A 26,300-nucleotide genomic window follows, 5' to 3' on the forward strand; every position below is an offset into this window, starting at 1 on the left:
AAAAGCCTTTTGAAGTTCAACCATTTAACCGGAGCTTCCTTTCTCAGCAGAAGAGTGGACCAGCATGTTCGAGCATCTCGGAACTCAGCAAAGGATTCAAATCGACTGTCCACCTTCTTTTAATTTTTTTACTTTCTTGCTTTTATCTTCGAGGAAGTCATATTGGTTGGCTTTATAAAAAGAAAATGTTTCTTCTTTCCGCGAGTACAAGTTCTGCTTTTTTGTACTCGTCTATCTTTTCGGCTTTTCTCTCTACTTGAGAGGAGAAGCAATGGCCATAGCTATCTCGAGTAAATCTTATTAGTCGGGTAATTCTTTAGGTGTTTCGTCAATCTCGGATCACTGGAGTACTTAATCAATTTGCTCATACATATGCCAATCTGCAGTTGACGTTTTGTGTTCCTTTCTGGCTAACTTATCCGAAAAAAATTTGCCCAAATCTTCATTCTTTTCTTCAGTTCCCGTGTTGGATTTTCAACTTTTCTTTGCCTTCCCATTGAGAGGTGTCATCTCTGTTAGATTCTCCACAAGAACTCATGTGTAATCTGGGATTCTTTATGGCTTTATGCCTTGTAAGATAGAGCGATGAAGAAGGGAGCGCGCCCGATGCGCGATGTATGAAGGGTGGGAGTGGCTAATAAGTTCGGGGTCGGCCACGAAGATTCTTTCTCAAAAGCTGTGCGCGTTGCAAAAACGGATCGGATCTTTTTGTGCTCTGATACCACTGTAACAAACTTGGACACTCCAAGTCAAGATTCTACCGCGACACAGCAGAGATTCACTTCAAAACAGTTCACAGTTCACAATTGATTCGACACGGCCCGGCGGAGTTCGGTGCCTAGAGATATTGGCCCCAAAGATTGGTGCCCCCTTTCGATATTCTTGTATTAATCTTCGAGCAAAGTACAACTCCCGCGGGTGCTCGCTCTCAGACTTTGCGTCCAGATGCTCTGCAAAGGGAGCCCCCCCTTGGGTTCATTATAAAGGTTACAAGGGATGCTAAAAAGCAGAGCCCCAAAAGCAATAGGCATCAAGCTCCAAAAGCTTCAAAAGCTGCCAATTTCAGCTCTCAGGGCTAAAAGCAAATTTCCGTACAGCAGCAGTGTAAAAAGCGGAAATTCGTACGCTCTGCCATGTCAGCAAGTCAAGGGAATCTGCGCCACAAATCATGCCACAATTCCCGGGAATCTGTACCAGCCTGTCGGCACATTTGGCGGGGGTTCCATACAGCATGCCACGTGTCACTGTCCACGGATTCCGGGACTGCCAGCCGGGGTGTGTGTGTGTGCTCTGCTGCCGCATGTCCAGGGCCATGCCACGTCATCACTTTGTGACAGCTAGCATGCCATGTCATCACTTTGTGATAGGGGCTACCTTCTTGGTCCTCTTGTTGGGGATGGCCTCTAGGGATGGTCAAACAGACAATTGACTGTTCCTAAAGTTAGAAATTAAGTGATCAATGTATCCAGTTGCTTGGCTCAGCTTAGGGTCGAATTGGTCACAATGCTCAAACTCTTTCTTATTTAAGGGGCACTCAATGCCCTTTTCTTCTTGTCCTCTATCCATAGTTAGCCTCGTCTCTATGATTTGTATTTTATTAGCTCGAAGAACTTAGGAGTCATGACTTCATTTCTATTTTTCTCCCCATTTCTACCCATCCTTGTTTCCTTACTGTTTGTCACAAGATAGCTCACGAATGAATACTTTAGGTGGAGTTGAATACTTCTTTATCATAGCTTGAAATGTACACGAAAACATTTTTCTGGTGGAATTGAGTTCTTCATCATACCTTAAAATGTTTTGTAGCTAAGTCTTTAGAAGGGCCTCATAAGATATGATCTCTCTCTAGTAATGTTTCTAAAGCATGTCACATTCACTTCAAACATCGAAAAAGAAACCAGTAACTTTGAAAAGTGAATTTGATATCGTGCTCGCCATTTTCTACTTTCGAAATCTAAGAAAGTAACGGTGCCAGCCAAGCAATAACGTCTCAATGGGTGGTCTCTCGTCTCAAATTTTAGAAAGATTTGACTGTGTGGGGTGACCCTATAGTGATTCCCCAGCATCACCTTTTCGTGGCGTGACTAACAAGGGGACATGGAATAAATGACACGTCGTGAGAATATTTTTACTCCCCCAAGGGGGAAACTTACTTGCCCCTGCTGGCTTGCAGGCTCTAGCCCGAAAAAGTTGAAAGTAAAGTTGAAATGATCCAGAAGTCCTGAAAAACATATAAATGAAAAACATTACGTAACTGAAGTTTGGTTTTTGCAGCTGCAGCAGAGGTGGCCGATCTTTACTTGGAGACACGGAAGGCTATTGAAGACCAAGTGAAGGTTAGCTACAAATTAATGTTGTTGTGTTAGGCTTCAGATTTATGTGAAGTTCCCTAATTTTTCCAGGTTATGTAGGGTTTTGCAGCACCAACATCAGATAAGCTTCTACCGGATCTTCTTCCACAAGAGAGACATGTATTTACTTTGGTTATAGATTTGAACGAGACCCTTGTGTACTCTGATTGGACGGTAGGATCATATGCTTTTCTTCTAGAATACAAAAAATTTGTAAAGAGAGAAGACTTATCATGATCGAAGGTCTGTAGAGAGACCGTGGTTGGAAGACTTTTAAACGCCCTGGAGCAGAAGCGTTCTTAGAGCATTTGGCACAGTTTTATGAGCTAATCATCTACACAGACCAATTGCCCTTTGTGAGTTCCTTTCTTTTCTTTCTGTCAAATTTGGTCTTTTTTCGCACAGATGCCGTCTGAAATTTTTTTTTCTCCTTGTTTTAGACAGTTGATCCGATATTGGAGAAACTGGACCAGAAAGGTTGTATAAGGTATCGGCTAGCACGTGAAGCAACACAGTATATTCATGGGAAGCACTATAAGGTAACATTTTTCATTTGCTCACAGCATTGGATTCTGTGGAAATTTTGAATGAGGCTTGTTTTATCTTGTGAATATGTCATTTGTTTAGTGACTCTCTTGCATCGAAGGTTTGAAATTTATAGCGTGCAGCATGAATGAGACTACTGCTTTATTATGTGTTAGAATAACAGCAAGGGGAGCTTGAATGCCAGTATAACAGGAAAGGAGCTTGTTTTATTTGTGTGTAAGCATAACGGCAGAGGAGCTTGAAGTGCTAGCATAACAACAAACGGAGCTTGTTTTATTTATGTGTTAGCATAACAGCAAGGGAGCCTGAAGTGCTAACAGAAGTGTGTGATATGTGACCTATGTCCTCACAGGATCTTTCAAAGCTTAATAGGGATCCGGCACATGTCATGTTTTTGAGTGCCCATGCGAAAGAAACATGTCTACAACCTGAGAATGCGGTGCCTGTGAAGCCTTGGAAACTGGAGCCGGATGACACACACCTTCTGGATATGCTACCATTTCTTGAATGTAAGCAAGTACACTTATCGTCCCTTGTGATTTCTGATTGTGATATAGTCCCTGCTTATATGTACAAATTGCTTTATGGACAGATGTTGCTCGGTATCGTCCTTCAGATGTCAGGTCTGTTTTGGCGTCTTATGATGGCCATGACATACCTTCAGAATTTCTTGTTCGGACAAAAGATTACCAAAAGTAAGAGACCGTTAAAAGTTTTGTAATTATGTGTTTTTTGTGGGCTTTAGAAGGTCTTTTTCTTTTTGTCCTTGGTAAGGGCTAATATTACAGCTTCTCTGTGTACATGCAGGAAAATGCGAGAGCTAAAGGCTCAAAATCCTTTTTTCAGAGGCTCACGATAGTGTTAGTAAGCATCAATCAAGGAAGTGTCCTTGTGAAGTGTTTTAAAGAAGCTGTACCACAGTTTTGTTTCTTTTCTGAGATTACTCAGCCATAACAAAAATGTCCTCCATATTTTTGTACAATTTCGAGTGAGTTTTTCTTACCGATTTGCACTAAGATTTTGCAATCACAATTTGCAACCAAACTCGACAGTACAGTGTCCAATCAAGTGATGGAAATTTGTTTCTAGCTAAGCAAGGTACAGGGTGTGTTTGCCAGCAGTTTGTAGGCATTGCAGCTGAAGCATGACAACCTACACATCACTGGGGAGTCGCCTGTTCATGCTGGAGCTGAAATTGTAGACTAAAATATGATGCAAATAAATTTGGACACGGCATTACAATTTGTGAAGTAGCTACAAAAATGAAGCACAGAAATGTTATGTGCTCATCTATTATGATGCCATCACTCAAGTTGAGGGTTTGTCGGCATTGACAAAGAGAAGCTTTGATACTGAAGCTTGTAGAACAGCATATTAGAGTTAGACGATTTTTGAAGGCATCTGAGGGTGTTCAGATCTCGTGATTTGCCAAACTTCTCTTGACCTTGCTTTTTATGGAGTTTTCTACTGCTCTTTTGTCATTCTGGTCACTAAAAAAATCTTTATTGTTTTGTTGCTGTCAATTTTCTGTTTTATCACCAGAATATGCTAGTGGATGCTTCCTTATGGGTTTGGGCAGGTGTCTGAGTAGCTTGAATGATGCAGTTTGGTAGACTGCCTAATAACATGGTCAGGCAGTGGTCACACAATGCATTTTATGAGCTAACTTTTGAAATAACTCTCTCGCACTATCATATGGGACGAGTTATTTGTCTTATATCTAACTATGCAAGTCTTCTTGTAACTGTGCTGATTTTGACATAGTTGCACGAGTTATATATTACTGGTAACGAGTGCAAGCTGATCACATGCTTCTTGTGTTAAGCATGCTTGGGTCTAGAAATAGATGGATCGGTTGGCCAAGTAGCACATATACAATGTGAATCAAGACCTGGATTGAATTTTGTGGGGTACATGTGTTGCTTGTGACTGAAAGAATATCTGTAGCAGTACGTTTGCTCATCTTCTGTCGCAATCATGGGTTGGAGGGCAGGCAATCGCAACCGTCCATTTTGAATGCTTTCTTGGCCAGAATTGCAGTGCGCAAGTACTAGATACTGGACACCTCAGCAGGCGGAATGAGCCATGTGAACACACCAATGAGGGGCATCCAAGTCAACACCCAGAATATTCAGAGGGCACTGACAGGCTGCAGCCAATCACTGCCTCCCAAGTCAGTGACTGGAATGTATCCTGCGTCTAACACGTAGTAGTCAGAACCCGTAAGTTGGAAGGAATCTTTGGAGCTCCATTGTGTTGCCTGTTTGCATGACAATGATCACTGTTAGCCCTCTCCCCTTGATTGTGACGTCCTGGAATGGTCTATTAGTGATCATTCTCCAAGGAATGAGGCTCCCATTGCCTACCCGTCAGTCACCAGGTTGGTTGCCTACACTCTTGAAAATGGACATTGGTAGACCATTCCCAAGGAATGAGGCTCCCAACATTGGCTCCCGCCTTCCCGCAGGTCACTAGTTGGTTGCCTACATTCTTGGCAATGGTCATTGATAGACCATTCCCTACACACGTCAAGGTCATGGGGAGGGGTGTTGCTCATTGCAATCGTCAATCTATTGCCCTTTATTGGCCAGAATGCATTCCTTGCTGCCTTGGATGTGACACATTAGCATGCAGAATTTGCGTAGTTTGTAGTCCAATCGTGGCCATCCATGTCAACAGCCCTGCCCCAACCTTCAATCATTGAAAACTGGGCTGGTACATGGAAATTGCCCACTTGAGCATTGATGGGCAAGAATGCATTGCTTGCCGTGTCAGATGTGCGACACATCAGCATGAAGAAAATCATGTTTGTTGACCAATTGTGGCCATCCATGTCAACAGCCGAAGTAAGCCGCCCCAGCTTCCATTAATTGAAGACGAAGTCAGCACATGAAAATTACCCACTTAGAGTATTGATTGTGTCACCGTGAGAGCCACCCCCCCGACACTCGACGGCCAGGTAAGTCCCTGTAGTGTCCTTTCCACACAATGTAGCTCTCCACAACTCTATTTGTTTACGATCGCCAATGGGTCGCTTGCATTATGGGGAAAGGATACTACATGTCCTTTCCCAACCCCCATCAACAGAATCCTCTTCTAGGAGCAAAGTGCTGCATATCGCTTCAACAACAAAGGTGCTAGAATATCTTCCATAAGAAATATGGAAGCAAATATTCCACCTGGTGAGAAAGCTTCTTAACTCAAGGCATTTCCTTATAAGAATGTGTGTAAAAAGAGGAGTGAATTTTATCGCCATCTTGGTAGATGTTTAATACACTTGCTAGATGGTCCTTTCTAAGCTTTTGTATACATTTTTTTCAAAAAATCTTGATTTTTAAAGTACATGAGAACTCTTCAACTCTCTTTCTCTCTCTCTCTCTAGCTCACAAGAAGTTTTGGACAGATTCTCACAATAATTCCCACATTATGAATTAATTCAACATCATGAGCTTCTGTGAGGGAGGCACGACATACCTAGCTAGGTACGAGTGGGGGCAGGGAACCGTCGGCCCGGTGGGGGGCCGGGGGTCCCCTGCCCCCAATCGTACCTAGCTAGGTATGCGCTGCCTCCATAGCAGAAGCTCTGAAAAAAGCTACCTTTTCCTACATGAGAAAATTTTTAAATCTTCTTGTGTATAGGGTGGAGCCTCAAGATGTTGGTATGAGATGTTAACCTGGTTTCAGGGGCATGGTTTTGCTCTAAATAACTTGCTGGGTGAACCATCACCTGCGTTCACATGTTCAGAACGATTATCTGATCAAAGTTCACATAGATTGATAAGGAAAGGACATCCCTTGCACATGTGAAGCACATCCCTTGCATGCTTCAATGTGTGTCTAGGATAGCTTCCCATCAAACGCAAACAGAGATAGGTATACCTCTAGAGTCGTGGATATGTTAGCTATGCAACTTAGAAAAGAGAAGCATTACATATTTTGATATGCAGCATTCCATATCTCGCTATGCAACCTAAAAAAGTGTAAGCATTACATATGTCGGCGCTGAATATATTATGAGATTTCGAGACAATATCATTGGCTTTTCAAAGAGGGCTTCAGCCTCTATTAGATTCCATTGACTAGAGATGCCTTGGGCTATTCTTTCTAGAGTCATGCGAAGCCCCTCTGTTACGGGTGATGGATTACACTGATTAGAGATACCTTGGACTAGTCTTGCTAGCATCACTAAGGCACAAGCATGCTTTATTATTGAGTTTGACACACTATAGTAGTGGGTGCCTCAAGCATGCTTTATTATTGAGTTTGACACACTATAGTAGTGGACCCATTCAACGACAAACCAAGGCTTTTTTGAATATAAGATTTTAGCAAGTCCCGAGTGTTACCATATACATGTGGTAGTGATGTGTGTGAACACACTAGGACCGCCGGGGCATTTTTTCCCTCTTTAAGAGGTTTTTTCCCTCGAGCATTGTATATACGCCCATCACTCTAGGGCTATCTATCTTTCCATTGCACACTAAGTAACACACTCTCTATTGTGTGCCTTGAGCTTCCTTCGTCTTCTCCAACCTGTGTGTGTCTCTCTGCAACCCTAGTTCCAACAATTGGTATCAGAGTAGGTTACGTCCTCCTGGGCTTAGTCGCCAGCTGCTTCAGCACACACCTGCTCACCTTCTCCGATTACAGTGAGGTTTGGTGAGCATTCATAGTTCGACAAATATTTCGAAATAGCTCGTAGAGTTTAGTCTGCTCAGATTTCTGATTCGGGCTCCTTTCGGTCTCTGTTTTTACTACAAGCAAGTCTGCACAAGCAATTTCATCATTTTGTGTAGAATTTCTGTCAGTGCTGTTTTCTGCATAACATGTGCCTTATAGTCTTCTACAGTTTGTGCGCAAGCTCATGCATTGATTGCGCAAGCTCATGCATTGATTGCGTTGTCTGTGAAGTGCACTATTGTTCCTCACATCCGTTCAGTAAGCTCATGCATTGATTGCGTTGTCTATGAAGCGCACTATTGTTCCTCACATCCGTTCAGTAAAATCTGCAAAACAGGCTTGGGATATTTTGGCTGGTCTTTATGCAAGTCACAATGAGGCTAAAATTGCTTTGCTGCGTAAAGAGTTGGAGTCGAAGATTATGCATGAGGGAGATGATATGGACACTTTCCTTGCTAGTGTCAAGGATATCAATGAGCAACTTATTTCTGCAGGTGAAGTCATTTTAGACAGTTCCCTTGTGCAGACTGTTTTTGATGCCTTACCAGATTTCTTACCAGACTTTTGCTAGTACTTGGAGACTTATGACCCAAGGAAATCCAAAAGTTGTCAAGTTTGATGCATTATGCACATTGCTGTTGCAAGAGTCACTTTCCAGAAAAAACAGGACTAGACAGCATGCAATTGAACAGGCTTTTATTGCTTCTCAAAGCAAGGGTGGTAACAACAATGCAGCCACTTCTTATGGTTCTGCAGCGAGTGGCAAAACCTCTGTTCCCAATGCTTCTGCTTGCAACACTTCGTCTGGCAATTCTGGTGATAAGGGCAAAAAGAAGATGCGTTGCCATTATTGTAAAGCTAATGATCACTTGATCAAGCAGTGTCCTAAGTTGAAGGCAAAAGAGGCTAAGAAGAAAGAGGGTGGTTCCACTGCAAATGCTGGTTCCAGTACAAACATAGACATTGTTGAGTCTTCTGTAAAAGAAGACTGTAATACTGATGTTGATGCAGAATGGGCTTTTAGCGTATAGTGCACTTACAATCTTGCTGTCCATGATGCATGCTTGTTAGTTGATGCAGATTCACATGTGTGGTATTTCGATAGTGGTGCTACAAAGCACATTGTGAATTGTTCACCTCTCTCAAGTCTGCTGTCCCTCGTGGGAATTCAGTCACTTGTGCCAACAATGCCTCTTATCCGGTCCAGGGAGCTGAAGAGATTGTGCTTACTGCTGCAAATGGCAGTTCCTTCATACTTGTTGATGCACTTTATGTACCTGGGATCAAGAAGAATCTTTTTTCTGTATCCACACTTGCTAGACTTTGACTTGTAGTCAAATTTGTGGATGACAGATGTACAATTCATGATCTCAATTTTGGTGATGAAATTGTTGCATCTGGCCTTTTGTGCCATGGGCTGTATAAGCTCACTTTGTACGACAAGTGTGGACAGAATTGTGCAAATGCTGTTGCAGATTGAAGGGCTATCTCAGATGCAAAACTTTGGCATGCACGTTTTGGTCATCTAAATTTTGCTAGTTTGTTGCGTTTGCAAAAATATGATATGGTTGCTTCTTTGCCGCCTCTTGAAGCACATGTTAAACATGTTTGTGAAGGCTGTATTTTGGGTAAGATACAACGTTCTAAGTTTCCAAACGATGGTTCAGTTCGGGCCACATGCAGGTTGCAGCTTGTGCATAGTGATGTTTGTGGACCCATGCAAACTCCTTCCTTGGGCAATTACCTTTACTTTGTGACTTTCATTGATGATTACTCCAGGCATGCATGGGCATTTCCACTTAAAACGAAGTCCGAAGTTTTTATGTGCTTCAAACAATTTCTGGCTATGGTTGTAAATGTCTCGAAATGTATGATGGGCACCCTCCGTTCCGATCGAGGGGGGGAGTATGTCTCATGAATTCAATGCATTTCTGGCTAGTCATGGGATAAAACACCAATGTACAGTGCCTTATACACCTTAGCAAAATGGTGTTGCTGAGAGGAAAAACAAGTCACTTACGGGAATGGCATGGCGTATGGTCAAAACTCAAGCTCTGCCGCATTGTTTTTGGCTTTAGGCCATCATGTGTGCCACTTATGTACTAAACAAGTGTCCTACGAAAGCTTTGCAGTCTATTACTCCATATGAAGCATGTCATGATATAAAACTTTCTATTGAGCACATGCGTGTTTTTTGCTATTTGGCATATGCTTTGGTGCCACAAACACAACGCAAAAAATTGGATGACAAGGCTGTCAAATGTATTTTTGTTGGTTATAGTGCTGAAAGCAAAGGTTACAGGTTGTATCATCCGCAAACAAAACGTATTCTGGTTTCACGGGATGTAGTGTTTGTGGAAGATTCATTTCAGCCCTTGCTGTCATGTACTAGAGACAATAATGTAAGCTCACAGGACATTTATGACACTTTGTTGCCTCTTTTCAGTGGTGGAAATACAAATGTAAGTTCCAATGAGGCAAATGTACAGCCTATGGGGGTTTCTGAAAATGTTACAGATTAGCCTATTATTGATGCAGATGTACATGATGTACCTAATGAGGAAAGGACTGAAAATGAGTAGGCTAGAGGTATGCCAAAATGGCTGGTGCACACTTTGCGTGACAGAAAATTGGATGCACCTTTGCCTAGTCGTACTCGTTCCGGCTCTCAACATGCATCTTATGCATCGGATTGTTATGCTTTGGCTGTGTCTAGCTTACATGATGTTGAAGAGCCTCTGTCTTTTGATGAAGCAGAGAATTCAGAAAATTGGATGGCTGCCATGCAATCAGAATATGATGCACTTATAGAAATGACACATGGACTTTATGTGATTTGCCTCCTGGCAAAAAGACCATTGGTACAAAGTGGGTTTACAAGTTGAAACGCAAGCCAGATGGTGAGATCCATCGCCATAAGGCTTGACTTGTTGCAAAAGGTTATGCACAACAAAAAGGCATAGATTATGAAGAGACTTTTGCTCCCACTTGTCGTATGACTACTGTGCGTTTTCTATGTGCATTGGCAGCTCATTTTGGTTGGTATGTACATCAATCAGACATTGTTACTACTTTCTTGAATGGTGACATATTTCAGGAAGTTTATGTAACATAGCCTCGCGGTTTTGTCATAAAAGGACAAGAGGACAAAGTGTGCAGATGTAAGAAGGCTTTTTGTATGGGTTGAAGCAATCTCCTCGTGCTTGGTATGAGAAAGCTGACACTCATTTGGTCAAACGAGGCTTTCGTAACAGTCCAACAGAAAGCACATTGTATGTAAAGCGTGAGGGTGATGTACTTCTCTTTGTGGTTCTTTATGTCGATGATTTGCTGATCACTGGACCAAATGAGAGACATATTGCTGAATTTAAGGCTGATTTGAATGCTACTTTCAAGATGAAAGATTTGGGACTATTGCATCATTATTGGGTATACAGTTTAAGCAGTGTGATGGTGGTATTGCCTTGTGTCAGAAAAGTTACATAGAGACATTGCTATGTAAGTTTGGACTTGAGGATTGCAAACCTATTGCCACTCCCATGGAAACATGTTTGAAGTTGAGTCTACATGATGCTGGCGATCCTACTCATGTCACTCTTTATCAAACTGCTGTTGACTCCCTCATTTATGTATGCAACACGAGGCCGGATATCCAGTTTGCAGTCTCACAGGTCATCAGATTTATGTATAGCCCAAGGTCTAAGCATTGGTAGGCTGTCAAGAGGATTTTCCGCTACCTTAGTGGCACATCTTGGCTTGTTTTATCCCAAGGGGGGATCATTGCCGCCAGACTTACATGCTTTTTCGGACTTAGATTGGGCTGGTTGTTTTGACACGCGAGTGTCCACAAGTGGTTTTTGTTTCATGCTTGGAAGTTCATGTATATCATGGTTGAGCAAGAAGTAACCTACTGTGGCCACTTCGAGTTGTGAGGCTGAGTACAGGGCAATCTTCACAGCTACGGTTGAGTGTGTATGGCGCAGACGCCTTATGGCTGATTTGGATGTTGGACAGGACACTGCCAACATTATTTACACTGACAGTGAGAGTGCATTGGCAGTTGCGAGGAACCTAGTTTTTCATGCTCGCACAAAGCACATTGAGGTACATTACCACTATGTCACGGAGAGGCTCTCAGCAGGAGAGATCAACCTTGCTTATGTGCCAACACAGGACAACCTTGCAGATCTTTTTCACAAAGGCATTGTCTCGTGAGAAGCTTGAAGCTTTCCGCAAAGCTTTGGGCTTACTCCCCTTTGTGGACTGATCATGTCCTCAGGGCATGGAACTTCCCTTTACTCATGTGCGAGCTCTCGTTCACCGCATCACTCCAGGGGGGATTTGTTACCATATCCAAGTGGTAGTGATGTGTGTGAACACACTAGGACCGCCGGGGCATTTTTTCCCTCTTTAGGAGGTTTTTTCCCCCGAGCATTGTATATACGCCCATCACTGTAGGCCTATCTATCTTTCCATTGCACACCAAGTAACACACTCTCTATTGTGTGCCTTGAGCTTCCTTCGTCTTTTTCAAGCTGTGTGTGTCTCTCTGAAACCCTAATTCCAACACCAAGGACACATGTCACTTTTTAGCTCATGGGTACACACACACACACCCCCACATAAACTTGTCCGAATTAGGACTGCAGTTTAGCTAATAAGTTTTATGTTGTGACATGGATAACAAATGTTTGACACCTATAAAAAGGTATCTAAGGCCAGCAAAATATGTTGTCTCGTTTATATGGATGCAAGTGAGAGTCCTATCTTCGCTTTAAAATGCTTAGGTTTGCTGCAGTCTGACCTTGAAGATGATAACTGAGTTCATCGATAAACCCACTTCTTGTCCTGATGTACATGATGTTTGGAATGAGTATTCATTCTACCTAAAATGTACATAAATGCTTTGAATTCAAAAGTGTTTTCATGTATATACTTTCTTGTTGTTTGGAGCTAGCTATGAACATGGTGTTCTTCCGCGTTTAAGTAATCTATTTAAAACAACAACACACACAATCAAAACACAAGGTCCTCCTTAACATTTGGGTGGGCTCGGACACTGGATGTGAAGCATGTCTCTGAACAAACTCACTATCGGTAATTCTTGCTTAGTTCAACACGTGTTAACGAGACCTTAGACAAGGTTCCTACTCACAGTCATTGTAGTCCTTAAACTTGACTGGTTTCAGGAGAAGAAACTAGCAAAATAACCTTTCCTTGTTAGAATCTTTTTCTAGACTTGATGTCTTCTTTACACAATCGGTTCTATAGAGTATATAGTATATCCTCTCAAGTTGGAATCTTATTCACAACTGGATCGTTAACATAATCATATCCTCATGTTGAAAGAAGAGAAATATTCTCAAAACCCAAAAGAAAGGAGTCATACTAGATTCTTTGTTGTTTTTTTCTTTATAAATATGCCTTGCATAGATATACAGGATATACCTAACAAACCCAACTAAATCATGAATATGTGTTTACTCTTCCACATAGCTATAATGGAAACAATAGACTGCTTTCCTTGAAGCTCTCATAGAAGATTCATGTTGTCACATGAACGAGTTTCTCCATAGCCAGGCCATGCTTGTCTGTTGGCAGAAGAAATTATCATCTCTAACATGTGTGCCATACTGAGTGCATACATGTGAAGCTCAAAGAATGTTCTTGACATTAAATGACGACATATATGAGATGCAGCAGTGAAATAAATGAGAAAAAATGAACCAAAGAGAGTCTTCCCCTCTTATGGATCTTGGATAACATTCTTAACGTGACCACATTGTCCAAATTGGATCTACCCTTGGTAAAATACTAAAGCACAATCACTAGGCTTGTAGCCAAGGAAAAACTAAGAACATGGAGGATGTTTAGTAAGTAGATCCAATCAAGATGCTATGTATGTCATGTGGGCGTGCCCAAACATTTAACATAAATAGAATCAATGCTCCTTGAGCAAAGCAAGTCAATGTGACACAAGATAATGTCACAATTGACAATAACAAGTAGTGACGGATATGTCATAATGCCTTGCATATATATATATATATATATATATATATATATATATATATATATATATATATATATATATATATATATAGAGAGAGAGAGAGAGAGAGAGAGAGAGAGAGAGAGAGAGAGAGAGAGAGAGAGAGAGAGAGAGAACATGCCATAGTTATGGACTCAACTTGAAGTGAGATAAACTTTGTCACATGCTATTTAGCATGTGCACCTTGTGCAAAGAGCTTGACTTAAGTAGGATCGACATTGTCGATCATGAAACCGTCATGAACAGAGTGTGATGTGTTGTAGCAGAACGTAAAAACCACGTGGGTGGAAATAAGTCCACCTTACTGGCATGCCTTGCATGCACCTTATATAAAATAGAGTGATAAGCCTTGGGTACCAATAGAGTGATAAGCCCTTGGCTACCATGCTAGTCTGAATGATTTTAGTCGATATCTATAAGTGCCTTACACTATCTATGATACATTCAAGCATGAGTTGAATGTAGCTTACGTAAAATGTGAACTTGGGATCCAAGTCCCTGGCCCTTGGTGCCATTTTGTAGATCCTAACTCAGTAGTTATGCATCTTGTTATGGCCTAGATGCATGCTACCCTTTGTCGGAGCATGCACCACTTTCGATTTTGATAAACCTTCTACAGAGCCTTGCTCTTTGCACGGTGGTGTGTAAATTTTCAACTAGAACCATTCTTGCCCGAGTTGTATGGTTGGTAATCATGGCTTCGCATGTGTTTTACTTTAAATCTAGCTCAAAGCCCTGGATTCTGAAAGACCTTGAGTGTGTCCTATGTATGTGAAAACCATTGACTGGGTTCATGCCATCTTGACATCGTAGTCAAGTCATCCACTTTGCATATAATCATTTAGATACATCTTTAGAACCCCCAAATCCATAATGAGAGAATATTTCAAGCTTTGGAAGGGATCATTGCATATTCATAAAACTAAAGCCTTGCTTCAATAATGAAAACTTTGTCAAGTTTCTATGCTCGAAACTGTTTGATTCGTCTTCAAACATTCACAGGCCATTCCTGATTAAACTTCACAAATAGACAGTGCTTTGCTTTCGAGCATATCAAAATTAAAATGCTGAACTTAAACTACTTACTGGCATTTGGTAGTGCTCCAAATTCAATTTTCAATGAAAGCTTTAAAAATTTGAGCCTTGGTAGTAGCAAAGCCTTGTTGTTGTGCATGGCTTTGCTCACCTTGATTACTATGTCGGCGAGGAAGAGCTGTGTACCTTTGCATGGATCCTATTTGAATTCCCCTACCTTGAATTCTGTGTATCTTGGTGCCGAGAAGCCCAATGTGCATAGCTGCAAAAATACTTGCCTTGCCGAACCAAGCATCATCATGATTTTGACATTGTGGACAAACATCCTCAAACTTGCTGGTGGACAAACATCCTCGTGAAAAGGCCTTCAAGATGGTTGCATGCTGGAGTTGCCCTTGCCAAGCCATGCTTAGAGGCTTTGCTTAGAGCAGAGACGAGAGCCTTCACCCCTTGTGGTGGGATGGGCCCCTTGGGCATCCTTGGGCGCCCAAAATTAAACGCAATGGAAAAGAAGCTTCCCCATGGCCGCTAAAGCGATGTGCGAGAGAGAACGAGAGAGATGTTGGCTGCTAGAGCAATGTGCGAGACAAAAAGAGAGAGATGCTCACCCTAACTAAAGCCCCTCTGTAACGTGGCTATGTGATTAAAAAATTCTCCACTCACTAGTATGACTCCAACGAGCTTGAGATCTTTGCAATCGGTGCAAGTCCACACCATTGATTTCATGTGTGTAGGCCCCCTTTTCACATGCTTTGCTCACAACTATGGTGAACCCCCACCATAGCTTAGAGAGAGAGAGAGAGAGAGAGAGAGAGAGAGAGAGAGAGAGAGAGAGAGAGAGAGAGAGAGAGAGAGAACATGCGAAGCTCATGCACTTCCCATGCAAAAGCATGCACTACCTCTCCTCCTTCCCCAAGATTCCTAGGAAAACCACACATGCCACCCAACCATCCTTGCCTACACTTATAGACAAGGCCCCAAGCCCCCATGTTGATTTCCCACTAGGCCGGGCCTATAGCTACCCTTGGCCTCACAGAGAATGTCTCATGGTTTTCTTTATTATTATTAAATACATGATGGTGGTTGCAATGCAACAAGTTTGAGAGCTTAGTTCTAAAACTTTGGAAAGCAAATAAAAGTTTTAAAAAACGCAAGGATGGGTGATTTTCCTTGTTATTATGCAAACATCAATAGCCTCAAAGTAGCATCATTACAATAAATATAAAGCAATCGCTTCGATTGAAACTCTTTGAATTTCAATCATTAGAGACACTAGTCTCTCCAAACCAGCACTAGAAAAACACATTTTTCCTAACCGAAGAAAATAAGGGCAAACTTGAAATTCTCCCGGCTTTTAGGTTAAAAAATTTGAAGCTTTTGCCGGTAATTACACTAAAACTTAAGAAAAATTCCCGGTTTGCTTCAAAGCAAGCTCAAAATCTAACAGGGATTTTAAGATTTCAGTCGGTTAAAATACACTAGACCCTGGTTTTTTTCTAACACTGCTCCAAACAAACAAGGTGAATGTTCATACTGGATTTCTATAAGAATAAAATGAGAAATAAATAGTCATATAAGGTTGCGAAATGAAAAGACCCATTTACAAACTAAAAGAAACAAGAATTCAATTGTTCACATGAAAAGGCATGTCCAATCAATATTGTCTGCTTAACTCTCTTCTCCTCGGATTGGATTTTTTAAAAAACCCTTTGGGTAAACATTGTTAGGTAATGCATCCAATACATCTCTTGGATGAGCTGCATATATGCTTTAGAGGCACAATTGGTAGATCCAAATATGTAAAAAACATAAAAATGTAGTAGTGAGTTAGAGAATCTATAATATGATAGCTTTAACCATAGAAACACATCTAAAGTACCTACAACTTTTTGGGCATCTAGTTTAGGTACTATGGAAGTATTTTGAACTACTTGATATATCAAGTAAAGTAGCTACAACGAGTCCTATCCGCCTTCAATATGTACTTTAAATAGTATGCCTATGTCCCATCTCAAGTTACTTCTCAAAGTGATTGCATTCACAAAAGGGGATCCATAAGTACTTATGAAACAACATTAAATACTCTCAAGGCACTTGAGATAGGTCGTAGTAGTGTTAGAAGTACACTTTATTTGCATCATGGGTCCTTAATACTCGGTACGAGAAAGAGATGTAGAGGACATCTCAAATTTTCAAGGTGACCCATATAAACTTAGCTCAAAAGGGTGCACATGGACTAGCAAATTTATGGGATGATTCCTTGGCAAATTTTGAAGTGGACTTTATCTCACCAATTTTTGTTGAGATATCAAGCTCATTGCTTGGTACGCTTGGATGACTTCTCACCCACATTTATCATTGAAATAAGGTAGTATAAAAAAGGATTAGCACAAGTGCTACTATAGCTGGACTTTATTGAGAGTGATGGCTGCTTTTCTTGTCAGCTCACTCACTAATGGTTTCATATTGATCATTGTAGATAGTTAATATTTTGTTGTACTTTCCACTTATATTTTGTAGAACTTATCATCAATTTAAGTTGTGAAGAAGAAGGAGAAGCTTTCAATCTCTATCTCCAACCTGCACTCTTGTGGATGTGTGTGTGTGCACGCTTGAAAGAGCCTAAGTTCTCTCCTTCTCTATCTCTTTATATGTTGTGAAGAAGAAGGAGAAGCTTGCAGTCCCCATCTCCGACGTGCACTCTTGTGGATGTGTGTGTGTGTGAGAGAAGCTCTCCCCTTCTCTATCTCTTTATATGTTATGAGATCTTGGTTGTGGCTAAGGAGCTACGAGCGACAAGCAAGAGCAACAAAAAAGTTGTTTAGGGCAAGGGTTTCTGCATTGTCATCTCTTGTGTTGATACTGTACTACCCTTCAATTTTGGGAGGTGCTGGCAAAAATCTTTGAAATTTCTGTGGGAGATCATGCAATTTGGGTTTCTATCTAGTCCTTCGAGGATTTTTATGGGAGATAGTGCAATTTGGGTTTCTATCTAGTCCTTTGGACTAAGACTATTTAGCCAAATTTCTATCTTGGACACGTTTCAACCTATGTTTTTTAGTTAGAGTGTGTTCGTATGCTGGAATGCTTAGGTTTGAGTTTTTGTAAATCTCATATTTTGGTGTTGTAGGAAGCTTGGTTGGTGCTGAAGTTTTCATAAATATTGTAAAGTAGTATGGGACGTTGTGTTGGGTATATGCATGCACATTAAGTTAATAGGTTGTGATAGATACATGCTATTTTTAGTTCGTTATAGGTCTTTTGTAGATTTCTGATTTCCTGCATATATATCTAACAATGAAGGAATAAATACCATTGCTAGCAAGAAGTTAGACAAGAAGAAGTTCCATGCTTGGAAGTTTAGAATAAAAAATTCTTGATGGTTAGTTATTGCAAGGACACCGAGGGTGAACAAGCCTATGGTATTCACTAAAGGTTACCATATGGTGGCACAAGAGTATACAATAGGGAGGTTTTGGAAGGAAAAAAGGACCCTCACTTGATATTTAACAAGGTTGTAGTTCATTTCTACCATTTTTTCTCGAGGAAATAACCAATATACATACATTTTCAACTTCTGGGTTCAAATTTTTATGCAACTCATCTGACACATGCACATAAGCAACACATCCACACACTTTAAGGTGAAATGATATTTCTTGCAAGTAAACTTCTTCTTCGGTGTCATGTTATGTACACTAGCATTGGCTATCTTGTTCCATTATGTATCCAGCTGTAGAAACTACCTTAGCCCAATAACAATGTCTCATATTCTTCTCATTCATCATTGCCCTTGCAACTTTTGCAATATGCATTTTCTTTGACTTAGCAACACCATTTTGTTGTGAAGTATATCTAGATGAAAGTAACCTCTCACTTCCTTGCTTTCTCCAAAACTTGCTAAACTCATTGGAGAAGTACTCTCCCCCTCCATGACATGGAGATCTAAGCAATGTACATACTTTCATGTTTGTTTTTTAGTCATAACCTTGAAACTTCGACAGTGAGTAAACATCTCACATTTCTCCTTCATAAAGCCTACATCCACGTGCAGATGGACTCTTCTTATTTTTGCTTACATTCTTGTGGTAAGGAAATGATGCCTTTTGATGCTTTCCAAATTGACAAGCCTCACAAACTTTACTCACCCTATTGGTTTGGTTAACACAGATAACCGTAATGGAGATGATGCTTCTAATGATGAATCTATCTCTCTCTCTCTCTCTCTCTCTCTATATCTATATATATATATATATATATATATATATATATATATATATATATAAGAGGATTCCCAACCTAAGGATGATGATGAGTAGGATGCTGCACTCATTACTCGAAAAACTGAAGACAGGAGCTGGAAAAAGAGAACCAATACCAAAAAACAAAGTTGACTTGTCTTGACCATTTTTTGACAGTTTAATAACACAAGTAGAAGAAGATACCCCCCTATTCAACCCCTTTCCAAGTGTAAAAGAAAGTAGGATAGGTTTATAGACATCAATAGAGATTTAGTTGTACTTACCAAGCCCCACAAAGAATAGTAAGAAATGATGCAAATTCAAAACTTAGAAGTTATTTCTTTAAATTGTAAAGGGTTAGCTAATCTTTTCAGGGCATCAACCATTAAAAAAATGGCCCAATGATATAGTGGATTATCATCTGTGTATAACAACTCAAGGGTGGAGGTAACTCTCTACTTTTCAACCTCCAAAGAATCATAACATATTTTTCATGGTTCGATATCAAGCATGTTGCAGGTAAAGGGGGGCCAACCCTTGGACTCTCTCCTAAGGTCTCACACGTCATCCTAAATGTGTCTTTGGATATGGATAAGTAATGGGTGGTAGCTGCCTTAGCTCCTCCCTAAAATTTCATTGTTATCGTAATGTATGCAGCTAATTCTAGTTCATAAAGAGCTCATTGTTTGTAGTCTCTCAACTCCAATCTTCCATCTACATTCTTGGTGACTTCAACATGGTGAGAAGTCTTTTTCCAAGTGGAATCAAATGGGCAAGACACTTATTCAATTGAAAAAGACAAGTGGGATAAACTACTGGATCATCATTACTTAGTATGTCACCCTAATTTTGGAAAGCAGGTGAATTAACAATAGTGGAAATTTCACAGGATATAGGCTATACATGGTCTAATAATAGTCTAGAAGCTGTTATACATCGCTAGGAAAATTCTACATTTAAAGACTTAGGCTAAGGGCATCAAAATTTGGTTAGACCCATCTCTCCTTATCTCTTATGATTTACTCGACTTGCTTGAATCAAATGTTCACGATCACATGTATAAGGTAGGGTGGCCTCATATTGACCATCCGCTTTTGAAACCGACTGCTATAAGAGATTGCATTAAACATATTTTTTATTATTCTTTTGGAAGTTAGATAAACCTTTCTAGGCTTGGATACTTCTCTTAAAAAAAACTCAAGATGCCCTCCCACATAGAGCTAGGCCTCAATTTTCTGTTACCTCCCTCTCGTGAGTTATGTAAATTGAAAAGAGTTAATACAAGAAGAACTCTTCGAAGCTCAACTTGGATTTGGGACTTTTGGACCGTTAAAGCTCAGGGGGTTCCCTTAATAATTATGTGACTCACATGAGTGCAACAGAGGGGGTTCTAAAAGTTTATTTTTTTTCACATTTTCATATACAAAGGGTACCATAAAATGGAATTAGAAAAAAATACAGATTAAATAAACAAATGGTATATTTTATTTATCAAAAATTCACACAATAAAACTTTTACAAATAGTCCTTGAAGATACACGATACACAATTTATACATAGTGAACCTCCTTGCGTTAAAGTGGACACGACTACCAAAAAGATATTCCACCTATCGAAAAAGAAAGAAATTAGGCACTATGTTCCTTTGTTCAAGGATAAGAATGTAAGCTTTTGGTTGATGAGATGGAAAAATGAGTTTCATATTAGCTACAAGAGTCTCTCCCCTCGTGATAACTTCATTCTCAACGAGCATCAAGGGTTTATAAAAGGGAGGTTCACATAAGATTCCATTATAACCATGTTGAAGGGAATGGAGTAGTATGCATATGTATCTTACGAAGAACTCGTTTTCTTCAAGATATACTTTGACAAAGCTTATGATAGGTTGGAATTGGATTCTCTCTTGCAGTTTTTGCATGGCATGGGATTGATATAAAATTTGTTTATATTCTTCTTATCAATGGTGTCAACACTAAGATGCCACGGAGAGTCCATCAAAGCAAAACTGCTCCTAAATGGGTGTGGGAGGAGAGTCGATGGCAAGGCTATGCCGTCGGACCAGATCACTCTCTCTCATTGTCACTATGTTGAAGCCAAGAAGTACTTGTTGACGTCGTCGTTTGCCATCGAAATGTGGCATCAAAAGTTCGCTCTCTCTCACTGTCGCTATGTCAAAGCCGAGAAGTACATGCCAATGTCATCTTCCACCATCGAAAGACAGAAGTCGCAAGCCAACTTGCCAAGAAGCAAAAAAAATGGCGCTATGTTGGATGAGAGCTAAGCTTCTCTCTCTCCCTCTCGTCGGATGCCACCAATAACAATCACTGAATCCAAAGTGATGATGTCGAACAAGGAGGCTGGTGTCAATTCCCGTCGTTGTCGATGACTAGGCCGATGTTGGGGTATTCTCGAGCTTATTTGTCGATGCTCACACATGATGCCTATAAGTGTGTGCATGTGCAAACTCTTTGCTAATTTCTCCAGCTCTTGGTGCCCTGTCGATTCAACCTACTGCCCGATTTACTCATAGTGTGAGCTCCTTGCAATGTGCATGGTTGTGTGAGTCAATACACCCTTACACACAACCAAGCTTATGCTTTGCTCTTCTCTCTCTTACTCTACCGAGAGTGTGTGTGTGTGTGTGTGCGCGCGCATGCATGCATGCATGCTTCTCCTTGCCTTGGATTACCACTATTGTTTCCGCCCTTCAATTGTTCTTCAGTGCTATTGCTAGCTTTCTAGTGCTGGCTAATTTGAAATAATTTGCTACAACATAGCTTTTGTAGATCCGATTACCTAATGCAGTTCTCCTTATGTGTGTGTGTGTGTCTCACATAAGTGCCGTCAAGCTCCCGTGCTCAATTCACTTGCTATCCTATTTAATTTGAATACACACGCTCCTACAGAGCCTCCAATTTTTTGCCCGCTTCAATTAAGGCTCAACTTCCTGCTCGCTCTTTGCACTCGATTCCTACTTGCTGCCCCATTTGCTTTGCTACACTCCCCCAAGCTCTTCTGCTTCTTGATCTTCGATTTTTCTACAAATGCCCAAATCTCCCTCAAGAGTCCATCACCTGCTTGGAAGGGCTGCATACATGAGGAGCTTTGAGCTCCACCAAATCCAATCCAATGCAATGCTACCAAGTTCAAACTTCCATGGCCAAGCTCTACACTTCCACAACTCGCGAGATCCGGGGACGTTGCGACAAGACCACCGTCGTGAACACCCCCGAGCACTTGAGCTTTGATACCAGTTGAAAGTGCAAAAATATGTGCATGCGTGCATGCGGGGAAGGGAAGAAGGAGAGCATGCACGATGATGTGTGGATGGAGCAAGCCTTAAATGAAGAGCTCCTTATTAGTCTGTATATGTACAACTAATAAGAAAGTATGGGCAGTGGGCAACCAAACACCAGCCTTGGACAAAAGGCATGTCGCTTTTTTCCCAACGCTCTGAAACATTCTCTATGGGTTGGCTTAACCTCTTCCCTTATATCCCTTGTTGTAATCTCTACCATTTTCAATACACATTACCTTTACTTCAAAAAATAAGTTAACCAAAAATTAAAATGTCCTGCCTTTTACATTAAGAAAATGAAAAAGTACAATGTATGACAGATCACAAAAACAAAATTAAAGCAAATAACTTTGTCCTCTCTCACTCTCTCTCTCTCTCTCTCTCTCACACACACACACACACACACACACAATCAGTCACACAATGTGCCCACACAACAAGGAAGAGAGGTCTCGTGAACAAATGAAAGGGAAGTCATTTTCTCACGATTTAATCTCAAAAAAGTTGAATAAGCTCATGAAAGAAATGTTTTTGTTACTTTTTTTGGCTTGCCCGAAGGGGTGAGCATTACCCTTTTTTGATAATGAGAAATGAGAGTCCTCTTTTTTTTTTTTTTTAAATGCACAATTTTTTGATGGGTGGATAAGTCAATGGGTGGGATACATACTAAGCAATGATTGTCAACTAACTTATCTTACTTATACGCTCTATTCTACAGGAAATCTATTTTTTGATTCGATTCCCTTTTGGAAAAAAGAGAATCTTTCAACTTGAAGCAACACTGATTGTAATGTGTTCTTGTGCGGGTGCACTATCCCCCCAGTGAGTAAGCTAGCCAATGTCCCCCAAAATCCCACCCTACCCCCGCCTCCTTCGTCTACTTGGCCTTGACAAGCTAACCAGGAGAGAGACATTCTCCCTATGCACAAAAGACCTATAACTCAGTCTCTACCTACATCAAGGGTACACAAGGAGAGAGAGAGAGAGAGAGAGAGAGAGAGAGAGAGAGAGAGAGTTTGCTCATTTTCTACCCTGCTTATCCTCTCAAGAGTCAATCTCATCACGAACGCCCTTGCCCCTCCCTTTCATTGCATCCTCTTGCTCTTTGTCCCTACATTTGCACCTGCACTTGCAACCCGATCCTCAGTCCTCTTCGTTGGACTTGTCACTGCTTTTGCCTCAACAGCTCCGATAGACAGACGTGCATTTCCTAGCGCTTGTGCAATTGCAACATTGAGTACTAGAATAATATAGATAGACTCAAAACAATCCGTAGGCTCAAATAATATTTGTATTACACACACACACACACACACACACACACACACACACACACACACAGATTGATTAAATTATCCATGGAGATCAGATATGACCCATGGGACCAAAAAACAAAGCATAACGGTCGCTCCAAGTATGTGAGGACGTCTAATACATATTAGTTAAGGACTGAGGGTCCATCAAAAGCATGGAAGAAAAGAACAAAAACCCTAATGGGCCTCAGGTGAGGAGATAGCTAGTTTGGGAGTTCAAAATTCTTAAATGATGGCTTTACCGCCTTGGTAGAATGCCCAGTTACCTTGCTTGCGGGCTTCATGCATCCTGTCGAGTTCGCTTGCCTTCATCTTGAGTTGCATCGTGGTTAATTCTTTGACGATCCAAAGCTTTGTTCCCTTCAAGAGTCGGGATTGACGTAGCAACTTGATCCGCTCCTCTTTGTCCTTGAAGGTGAGGATACATTGGTTGGGTGGCATAGGCCTATGTGTGTCATTGATGCAACAAACAGTTTCGAGCTTGATCTGAATTGGTTGAAGAATGCCATTAAGTTGGATGTTGGATTCTTCAAGGGTGTCTTTGTCAGTGCAGCACGGTGGGTGGAGTCCCCCCAATCCAGACCTTGAGGCCAAGAGATTCTTGTAGTTGGTACTCTTGTAGGGCCGCTTGTATCTTGGTGTCAATCTCTTCGTGGGCTGCCTTGTGACCTTTATTTTGGACTTCTATGACACTCTTGACGAGGGAGGATTTAACTTCTTGTGGTTTTACAAGCAGAGCTTGTCTCTCTACTTCTTTCCCTTCCTCAAGTTTATGCAAGCATTCTTTCATTTTTCTATTCTCCTCGATGAGTTCTTGAACTTTAGCCTCCAGATTTGTAATCCATGCTTCTTGTCGAGCGGCGAAGTCCTTCTTTGGTGCAACTGCCATGCTAGAAAACTCTTGCTTGTGCGGGAGGTTGGGGTACCAAAAGACATGTTCGACTGATACATGTTCGACTGCGATGACCTTTCTGCGTGAACCGGCATTTCTTTGAGGTGAACCCAACTTTAATTTTCTGTTCGGCTACATGGTCTTTTTGACAGGAATAAAGTGTGCTTGCTTGCTAAACCTGTCGACTATTGTACATATTCCCTTATTCCCATGGATAGACTTGGGTAATCCAAAGATAAAATCCATGGATATACTTTCCCATGGTGAATTTGGGACAGGCAATGTCTGGAGTAAGCCAAGTTGCTTCCCTCTATCATACTTGGCCTTCTGGCATACCACACATTTTGAACCATACTCTTGTATGTCGCACTCTCATGGTAGGCCAATAGAAGTACATTTCTACTCCTTGGAGAGTAGGTTGAATGCCTCTATGCCCCGCATAGGGAGGAGCATGGGATTTATACATGACTCTCAGGAAGGGAGTGGGTAACACATAGCCTATTGCCGTGGAGAAGATAACCATCTTGCAAGGTGAATGGGTCCTCTTTATTCTTCAAATCAAGGGCTGACATTATGTCTCTAATATAAAGTCAAGGTTAGTGGCATACTCATCTATCATAGAAGATAGATCATTGTGAGTTGCTATAGACACCGCATTAACTTTTGGTCGTCGTGAAAGTGCATCGGCCACTTGATTGTGCTTACCAGCAATGTGAGCAATATGAAAATTAAATTTTGAAAGAAAATTTGCCCACCTCATTTGTTTGTCGGAAAGATTTGTTTGCGTCATGAAGTACTTGAGACTTTGATGGTCTTGACGGGTGCAAAGCGAACCCCGAACCCCGACGGCCTCTAAACACCGGGGACCGAATGGCGCGCCTCGAGCCTGTCATGGTAAAGCAAACAGGGGGCACCACCTAGCTTCAGCGGCTAGGACGCAAACAACACACCACCATAACAAAGTTTTCATCCAAGAGAGATGGATGCTTGGGAGTAATGATGAAAAGGAAAGGGAATGAGATCAAGTGAGAGAAAGAGAGAGAGAGTGAGGGAGGGGGTATAGCGGCTTAGTACTTAGGCATCACAAAAGGATGGCGAATCCGCACACCCTTCACATATACACAAGCTCACTCCAAAACACAAGACTAGGTGGCGATTCCGCACACCTCACATGGGCAAAACATTGCAAGAAAACATACTCACAAAACCTCAAGCTTTATTTAGAGAATTAGGCGATGAAATGGGGAGCATAGGGTAGGGGAATGAGAAGGGAGAGAGTGATAGAGCACATGGCGGATAGGTGGGAGTTGATGGCGAAGATCCGCACGAGGATTATGGCCATCATCCTTCATTTAGTTGCCCTTCATCTTCCATAGCCAAGGGTGTAGAGGTCATGCTCAAGACAAGCATGGTGATTGCGGTGATGGTGATGGTGTGTGTGTGTGTGTGTGTGTGTGTGTGTGTGTGTGTGTGTGTGTGTGTGTGTGTGTGTGTGTGTGTGCACTAGGCACACACAGTGCATAGTGTGTTCTTTGGTGATGTTGTTTGTTTTTGTGTGATGGTGACCCCTCTTTATATAGGGGAGGAGGGGGGGGAGAAATTCTAGAATTTAGAAATGAAGAAATCATCATCTACATAGGCCATGTGACTGTGGGCCCCACTTGTCTGGCTGTGTGTATATGTGCCAGAACAGCAGTCTCATGAGAGAGAGACTAAGAGAGAGAGATGGGTTGATGAAAAAAAGTGAGAGGTGACATGGAGAATAAAGTAATTACAAGAGGGGAGAGAGAGGAGTGTGTTCAGAGGTGAATTTGTGTGCAGATGTGTGTGAACACAAGAAAAATCAGGTAACCACCGAGTGGGGATGGGTCTGTGGGCACCTTTTTTAGTGA

The 26,300-nt window shown here is 41.3% G+C and overlaps 1 protein-coding gene across 1 annotated transcript in view; it reads left to right on the top strand.

Moving 5' to 3' along the window:
* Positions 1-4,378, top strand: part of LOC147449069 (mitochondrial import inner membrane translocase subunit TIM50-like) — a 50,809-nt gene extending 46,431 nt beyond the window's left edge. Inside the window, exons 4-10 of the mRNA XM_086521597.1 lie at positions 2,275-2,336; positions 2,412-2,525; positions 2,603-2,707; positions 2,792-2,890; positions 3,250-3,406; positions 3,490-3,592; positions 3,705-4,378. Of these exons, the coding sequence (XP_086377723.1) occupies positions 2,275-2,336; positions 2,412-2,525; positions 2,603-2,707; positions 2,792-2,890; positions 3,250-3,406; positions 3,490-3,592; positions 3,705-3,756 (692 nt within the window). The 3' untranslated portion in view covers positions 3,757-4,378. The remainder of the gene's footprint in view (positions 1-2,274; positions 2,337-2,411; positions 2,526-2,602; positions 2,708-2,791; positions 2,891-3,249; positions 3,407-3,489; positions 3,593-3,704) is intronic.
* The last annotated feature ends 21,922 nt before the right edge of the window (positions 4,379-26,300 follow it).

The sequence above is a fragment of the Adiantum capillus-veneris genome, chromosome 10 (genome assembly GCF_014529385.1).
Source record: "Adiantum capillus-veneris isolate H3 chromosome 10, ASM1452938v2, whole genome shotgun sequence".
NCBI classification, from domain to species: Eukaryota; Viridiplantae; Streptophyta; class Polypodiopsida; order Polypodiales; family Pteridaceae; genus Adiantum; species Adiantum capillus-veneris.